Genomic DNA, 8,488 nt, shown 5'->3' with positions numbered 1-8,488 from the left:
TTGCCACCACAGGTGACGAAATCTTCAGAGTGGTGTTGTTTTAGGCGTCTCGCCTTGCATGTGAGAGATTCCACTGCGTGTTGGATGATCTTGCCACCACAGGTGTGACCCCGATGACGCCGGATCTTTCCCCAGTTTATGTTTTCCTACAGTTATTAAAAATAAAATTGGGATAAATTTGATTAATGAGCCCAAATTAATCTGGTTTGATTATACTCTTGGGATGTTGATATACTTCCAGTTTTTACATATTGTATGTTTTGGTAAATATTTATAATTATGTTTGCCAGTTATGACTTCCCAATTATCTTCCATCAAAGTTCTGAATGGTTCAAATTTTGAGGAATGGAAAGATTCTCTCATTATCACTCTTGGGATTATGAGACTTGATTTTGCCTTGAGAGTTGATGAGCCCACCAAGCCCACAGCTGATAGTGACACTGCAACAAAGGCTGTCTATGAAAAATGGGAGGAGTCAAATAGGTTGTGCTTATTGATTATGCAGCATACCATGGACAAACAGATAAAGAAGAGTGTGCCTGCAACTGAAAAGGCTAAGGATTTTCTTGTAGTTGTCAGCAAGAAATTCACCAAACATGATAAGGCTGAGAAGGGTACTTACATCGAATGGTTCACAAACACCCAGTATGATGGTACAAGTGGTGTACGCAACCACATCCTAAAAATGACCAACTATGCCAACCAGTTGGGGGAGATGGAAGTGACCATATCAAATTCTTTTCTTGTGTGGCAGATTATGAAGTCACTTCCATCATAGTTTGAAGGCCTCAAGAGCTCCTATGGTGCTAATCAGACGGAGTGGAGTCTTGAGGAGATGACTACCATATTGGTACAGGAAGAAGAAAGAAATAAAAAGGAGAAAGCAAATTCAGCCCATTTTGTTTCCAATAATGGGGGTAAGAAGAAATTCAAGAAAAATTGGAAAGGCAAGAAGTCAGGTAGCTAGCAGGCAAAATCTGAGAAAATTGATTAGAGTTTGAAACCAAATAGTGAAGCTTTCAAGGGAAAGTGATTTTTCTGCAAGAAGGATGGGCATAGGAAGACAGATTATTTTGGCTACAAGAAATGGCTTGAGAAGAAAGGTACATCTTTAGCTCTAGTGTGTCTTGAATCAAATTTAGTAAGTGTTTCCCCTAATTCGTGGTGGATTGATATTGGAGCAACTATTTACATCACTAATTGTTTCCAGGAATTAAGAAGTAGGAGGAAACCTAGTGAAGGAGAGATGGTGGTTTACATGGGGAATGGAGAGAAGACCCAAGTGGAATACATAGGAGTAGTTAGATTACATTTTTCTACTGGTTTTGTTTTGGATTTGAACAATGTGGTTTACGTACCGTCATTTAGGAGGAAGTTGATTTCAGTTTCTAAACTTGATGATTATGGTTACAATTTTAATATTGACAGTGGGAAACTTTCTCTCTATTCTGGTTCTCTTTTAGTTGGATCTGCATTATTGTGTGATGGCCTTTATAAAGTTGATTTGGACACTACCTCTCCCAATCTTATTAATTATTCTATTGCAAATGTTGTAAAACCCCTGCCCAAAAATAGGGGCTAATTGGAATTTTTGTTGAAAGCCCAGAATCCGAGGTTAAAGCTACCAGTATACTGTGGTGCATTGAACATGTGGTTGAACTTAATGAGGTAGCCCCATTGGTGAGGACCTACATACCATTAAGAAGGCAAACACCAACTCCTTGTGACTATACAGCTGACCACCAAATGTACTGGCTAAGGAAGGTACCATCCCTTGATTCTAGGACCCTTGGACTTAAATCCTAGTTCTAGGCTAAACCAATGATGACCCTCATCAACTTGAATGTTTTAGATAAAACATTTTTAAAGCCAAACATCAATTTTAATGATTGATTTGATGATGAGAACCCAATTCCATACATACATCTTAAATCCCAACATAAATGACAAATTCTGCTAATTTACAGATTGACATTCTCTTAGTTAAAATGATATAACTCCATCCCCAGAACTTCATTTGTGTTGGTTCTAATTTTATTAGAATCTAGACTCAGAGGGCTGCATTTTGTTAGAAAACACCATTACCTAGTTATGTCTCTAAGTTAGTTAAAAGTTTAGCTCAAGTTGCTGTCAAAATTGGATCATGCTGTCTTGACAGGTTGACCTTTGTGTAATAAAAATAACATAACTCCATAATTCAATATTAATTTTATTTAATTCTAGTTTTTCTAGAAAATAGATTCATAGGGCTTCATTTTCTTAGAAGGAACCATGATCCAATTATATCTCTAAATGGACTGAAATTTCATTTCAATCCAAACAATTCTGTAGATGAAATCTCTGGGCGATGGCATTGGGCGATGCACACATCACCCAGAGTGGGAAAATGCAGTATTTTAATCTACAGATGTGTGGAGACCACCCCTATTGGCCATGAACACCCCCCATAGGTTGAAGAGAGTCTGAGGGACCACCTCATACTCTTGGATCACTGTGGATCCCACCAGAGAGCCCGGAATGACTGAGAATCAGTCTAAAAAACACATTCTTGGAATGGGCCTAAGCTGCCAAACAGACCTTAGTTGAGGGCTGGTCTATAAATAGAGACCTCAGCCTCATTTTAGAGTCTTTACACTGCTCAAACCGTGGAGGAGAGGAAAAGAGAGAAAAAGAGAAGGAAAAGAGAGAGAAAGGAGGAAGAAGGGAAGGAGAAGAAGAGGAAGGAAGGAGGGAGTGCATACCTTGCACCCAAACTCGGTTCCAGCAGCATACTCAGACAAAAAACTCAGGTATAATCCTTACCCTAATCGGCTGCTGCTGCTGTTCTCTGTTTCCTCTTTTGAATCTATGCTTTATGGAGGCAGATCTGGCCAAGGAAAGCCTAGAACAGCTGGGGGCTGCGTAGTGCTGCCTCAGATCTAACATGCAAACCTGTTGCATGTAAGATCTGAGCATCTTTCATGTAATAAATCTGCTGTTACTATTTTTCTTCTTAGATCTCTGTGGTTTTAATGGATTTTTGGCCACCGGCAGCCCAGAACAGCTAGGAACTACCTAGAACTGCTCCAGATCTTACATGCAAGCATGGAGCATGGAAGATCTGAGATATTTGAGTAAAAATACAGATCTATTTTGCTGTTCTTGAAGCCGAAATTCGGCTGTGCATGGCTGCACTGCCAGATGCACTGTTATTTGACTGTTTGGAGTCCTGATTGCATGCCCTGGCTGCATGGAACCTAACCCTAGGTGGTAGCAGCTTTGGATTACTATTTTATACCTAAAACCAGCTTTGCATGCAGCCAAAACCGTGGCTTGCAGCTAAAGCTATGCTGGTTACTATTCATCAGTCATGCGGGGCGCTTCGCGAGCCAAGTGGTGGGCGCAGGTGAAAATCCACATGGACCATCGCAAAGTATACCCTTGGGGTCCAAGATGACCTAACACGCATGAGGAGAGGATTCATGCACTGCCCGTGGTTCAAAACCTTGGAATCTCAGCCTGATTCCAGTTTTGCAATCTCTGGGTGATGGCATTGGGCGATGCAGACATCACCCAGTGAATGAAAACTTCACTGTTTTGCTGATTTGACTTGGGGGACCTCAACATATGGACTATAAATAGTGTAAGGAGGTGGAAAATGACCAAAATACCCCTCCTCACATCTGTCCATAATTATGTATACCTTGGGTACCCAAGTGGGCCCCGCAGGGCTTAGAAACCTTGCCTGTGTTGGTCTTGCAGCACTGCTGACCTAGGGACTGTGTTGTATGACTATTGTGACCTAGAACTATGTATTACAGTGGTAAAATACCATATTGACCCTAAGACACATTCTTCGGATGATGCACCGGGACATGGGCCTAAAGCCCAGTGCAAGGCCCAGAGAATTCAAAATGATCTCGGACTGAGCACCGAGTTAGACCTAGGAGCCTAGACTAACACTGGGTTATCCAAAATAGTTTTGAATAATTAAAATAACATATTCCTGATTTATTACTTTAGGATTTGTTTTCGTGCTCGAGGTGCACAGCCAATTACCGACCGAAATTGAACAAACATCTGAACCAGTAGGATCAAACCAAGGTGAGTGGAATTACACCATGAGTGTAGGTGTAACATGACTGATGGGTCATGACAACAACAACAATATTTACTACCTTTAATTATTTTAAATTGTTTTATATTCTCATTTGAATTTTGAATCTTATCTGATGAGCATTGAAAATGTATGATAATGATTGTATGTGAAATTGCTAGATTAGATGCCGGAGCCGGATTGGAAATGAGGCCTGTGGTAGCCCGTATTATGGGATACGGTTGACACCGCCTGACTCATACGATGCCATATAGACATAGGGTTAGAGTTTCATCACCTATGCTACGCACCCTTACCAATAGGGGTTAAGGTGTTGGATGCCTGTGGGAGCCACAATTAATGTCAGGAGCTATATGCCGGGCTTTACGTCACAATTAATGTCAGGAGCTATATGCCAAGGTTTACACCATAATTAATGTCAGGAGCTATATGTTGGGCTTTAAGCCACAACTAAATCATGAGCTATATGCCGGGCATTAAGCCACAGTTAAGTCATGAGCTTATATAGGTTTGCCAACAGGCGAGGAAGCTGTCGATGGAATTGCAGATCTTCCTCATCTCGTTGCTTAGCGACGGTTTTGTTATTATTTTAGTTTTTTTCTTTTAAGAAGTGTAATTACTAAGACAATGTACTTATTGTACATAAAAGGATATGTATATGGTATAACATAGGTATTTGGGATTTTATTATTGGTAATATAAATCGTCTGCGGGTAATTCGATCTTTCGTTGCACTCTGATATTCTTTTAATATCTTTTTACCTTCATTGTGCGGTTTGTGATGTGTAAATACTGCTTCTAGATCCTTGGGGATTGGTGCATGTCGTAGGATATTCGGTCACTTACCTAAATCCTCCCAGGGGTGGTTTGGGGTGTGACAGAGTGGTATCAGAGCGAGAAGCTCTATTTACATTCACAAACAACGGAAGTAGGATGATGGGTGGCCTAGAGACAAAGAAATAAAAGTTTTAAGAAAACACTAAAATAAGAAAGTAGAAGAACACAATAGGAGACTAGCTAGGTGCAAAAGCCGATAACTCTATAATTGAAGAGGCATAAATTTTTACATCCAGAAAGGAAACTGGAGGTATTACTTCCGAACTACAACTTGGACAGGAAAGTACAACTGATACACACAAAAAAAAATAAAAAAAAATAAAAAAAAAATATAATAAAAAAAATAAATATAAAATAAAAATAAAATAAAATAAAAACACACACACACACACACACACCCCAGCCTATCTTTGTGCTTACTCCTATTGTAGTATTTATAAATTCCTATGTTTTCGGTTACACATCTCTATACGTGCGATGTTTTACTATTATGTCGTACCATAGCAAATGCTAGCTTGTACGCATAGGTATCAATTTAGAACCTTCCTTAGTTAGAAAATGTAGATTTATTTATGCCTAAGATCCCTTTCTACAGAAACAACCATGGTTAACACAAGATCTAACCGGGGTGGTTGTCATGGAAGAGGCCCTCGATTTGTTCCAGAAATTGGACTACCGAATGGAGTTGAAGCTCAAAACTTTGAAGTGTCAGTCACTTCAGTAGGGATACCCAGGGACCTTTCAAACTCGGTGCCTACGACCCCTCTGACTCCTGCCACCGCATCACCTCCGGCTATGATTGTCGATGAGCTAAATACCATCGTAGCAAACATGATGTGGATCACACAGCAACAATAAGAAATGCTAGCCCATATGACCACTCAGTTTACGACCATGATGCAACAGCAAGCGATGCCACCACCCAATTAGCCTCCATAATTTCCACCTTCGGTGCCTCAGCATGTTATAGATAACTCCACTGCTAGGGTGATGGAGAGGTTCAAGAAACTTCATCCGCCCGCTTTTTCCAGGGTTGGCCCGGAGGCGATGGAACCGGAGAGATGGATTAATGCTTTGGAAAAAGCCTTCACTGTATTAGATTTTGGAACTTGTGTTGATTGCATTAAGGGGAAACACACTAGAGCTAAAAAGAAGGGTGCAACCATGAAAGATGAGGTACTAGAGCTGGTTCATACAGACATCTGTGGTCCATTCACTCCTGTTGCCATGGGTGGCTACAGATATTTTATTACCTGTATCGATGACTTTTCTTGTTTTGGCTATATTTACCTTATTCAAGAAAAATTAGATTTCTTAGATGTTTTCAAAATTTTTAAATCTGAGGTAGAACTTAAAAGGGAAAAGAAGATAAAGAGTTTGAGATCTGATCATGGTGGAGAATACTATGGTAGATATGATGAAATTGGGCGTAACCCTGGACCGTTTGCCAGATTCTTACAAGAATGTGGTATTGACGCTTAAAATACTATGCCAGGATCGCCTAAGCAGAATGGGGTGGCTGAAAGGCGAAACCATACCCTTATGGATATGGTCAGAAGCATGATAAATAATTCATCTTTACTGGATTTCTTGTGGGGTGATGTATTGAAAACAGTAGTATATATTTTGAACAAAGTGCCTAGTAAGTCTATTCCCAAAACTCCCTATGAGTTATGGACTGGTAAGAAGCCAAATTTGTCTCACCTATATGTTTGGGGTTGTGCAGCAGAAGTTAGACCTTTTAACCCTCAGATAAGGAAACTTGATCCCAAAACCATTAGTGGTCATTTTATTGGTTATTCAAAAAGATCAAGGGGTTACAGGTTCTACTGTCCTACACATTCTATCAGAATTGTGGAATCTGATTGGGCAGTGTTTCTTGAAGATAATATGGAAATTCAGAATACTCAACCGCGTAACTTGGTTTTTGAGGAGGAGCGTGTTCTTGTGCCTGTGCCCTTGACACACTCGCCTACAATGATACAACCTCAAATTGTATAAGGAAATGTTCCCACTCAAGAACCTATGGAGCCTATAGTGGTTGAGGCTGCACCACCTGTAGTTGATGAGATTTAGGACCAGCTTGTAGTTGATGTTCCCTTAAGGAGATCTGAAAGAGCTCGTAAGTCTACTATATCTGATGATTATGTTATTTATTTGCAAGAGCATGAGTATGATGTTGGCATGGATTCTGATCCAATTACCTTTAACCAAGCTATTAGTGGTCCAAATTCTTCAAAGTGGATGGTTGTTATACAGGAGGAATTGGATTCCATGTCAATCAATGGTGTTTGGGATTTGGTAAAATTGCTAGGAGAAAGTAAACCGATTGGTTGCAAATGGGTTTTCAAGACCAAGCAGGACTCCAAAGGCAAAATTGAACATTACAAGGCCAGACTTGTAGCAAAAGGATTCAGCCAGAGAGAGGGCATAGATTACAAGGAAAATTTTTCACCATTCTCGACCAAGGATTCTTTTAGAATCATTATGGCTTTAGTAGCACACTTTGATTTGGAACTTCATCAGATGGATGTCAAAACGACTTTCCTTAACGAAAATCTGGAAGAAGATGTGTACATGATCCAACCCCCTAGTTTCGAACATACTAGTAGTGAGCGTCTTGTATGTAAGCTCAAGAAATCTATTTATGGTTTGAAACAGGCATCCAGACAGTGGTACCTCAAGTTTGATAAAGTTGTTACATCTTGTGGTTTCAAGGAAAATCTGGTGGATCAGTGTATTTATCTGAAGATCAGTGGGAGTAAGTACATTTTTCTTGTGCTTTATGTTGATAACATTCTCCTTGCCAGTAGTGATGTTGGTCTTTTACATGAGACAAAATAGTTGTTATCTAGTCACTTTGATATGAAGGATCTTGGTGAAGCCTCTTATGTCTTGGGTATTGAGATTCATCGTAACAGGTCTTGTGGCGTCCTTGGTTTATCTCAGAAAGGCTACATTGAGAGGGTACTGAAAAGATTTAACATGCTAGCTTGTTCACCCAGTAAGGCACCTATTGTGAAGGGGGATAAACTTGTTAAGTCTCAGTGTCCACAAACTGAATTGGAACGTAATCAGATGAAGAATGTTCCTTATACATCTGCTATTGGTAGTTTGATGTATGCTCAAGTTTGTACACTGCCTGACATTGCCTATATCATTAGTGTACTTGGTAGATACTTGAGCAATCCTGGTGAAGTGCATTGGGTAGCTGCCAAGAAAATCATGAGATATCTACAGGGTACCAAAGATTTCATGCTTACTTATAGAAGATCTGATTCTCTTGATGTGGTTGGCTACACTGATGCAGATTTTGCAGGATGTCCAGATGACCTCAAGTCTACATCTGGATATGTTTTCCTCATCACTGGTGGGGCTATATCTTAGAAGAGTGTCAAACAGACACTTACTACATCCTCTACTATGCAGGCAGAGTATGTGGCATGCTATGAGGCCACTGTTAAGGCATTATGGTTGAGAAACTTCATTTCAGGGCTACATATTGTTGATTCTATATCTAAGCCATTGAGAATGTTCTGTGACAACTCAGCTGCG

General features: G+C 40.0%; 1 protein-coding gene across 1 annotated transcript; it reads left to right on the top strand.

Annotated features, from left to right (window-relative positions):
- Nucleotides 1-292: 292 nt before the first annotated feature.
- LOC122650619 lies at nucleotides 293-778 on the top strand. The gene has a single exon (XM_043844019.1). It carries the CDS (start codon nucleotides 293-295, stop codon nucleotides 776-778), a length of 486 nt encoding a protein of 161 aa, XP_043699954.1.
- The last annotated feature ends 7,710 nt before the right edge of the window (nucleotides 779-8,488 follow it).

The sequence above is a fragment of the Telopea speciosissima genome, chromosome 2, assembly GCF_018873765.1.
Source record: "Telopea speciosissima isolate NSW1024214 ecotype Mountain lineage chromosome 2, Tspe_v1, whole genome shotgun sequence".
Lineage (NCBI taxonomy): Eukaryota > Viridiplantae > Streptophyta > Magnoliopsida > Proteales > Proteaceae > Telopea > Telopea speciosissima.
Note: the sequence above shows the minus strand (reverse complement) of the source record. Positions and strands in the feature narration are given on the sequence as shown.

Coding starts and splice junctions, on each gene's coding strand:
- LOC122650619 (XM_043844019.1), top strand. CDS start 293: ATGACTTCCCAATTATCTTCCATCAAAGTTCTGAATGGTTCAAATTTT.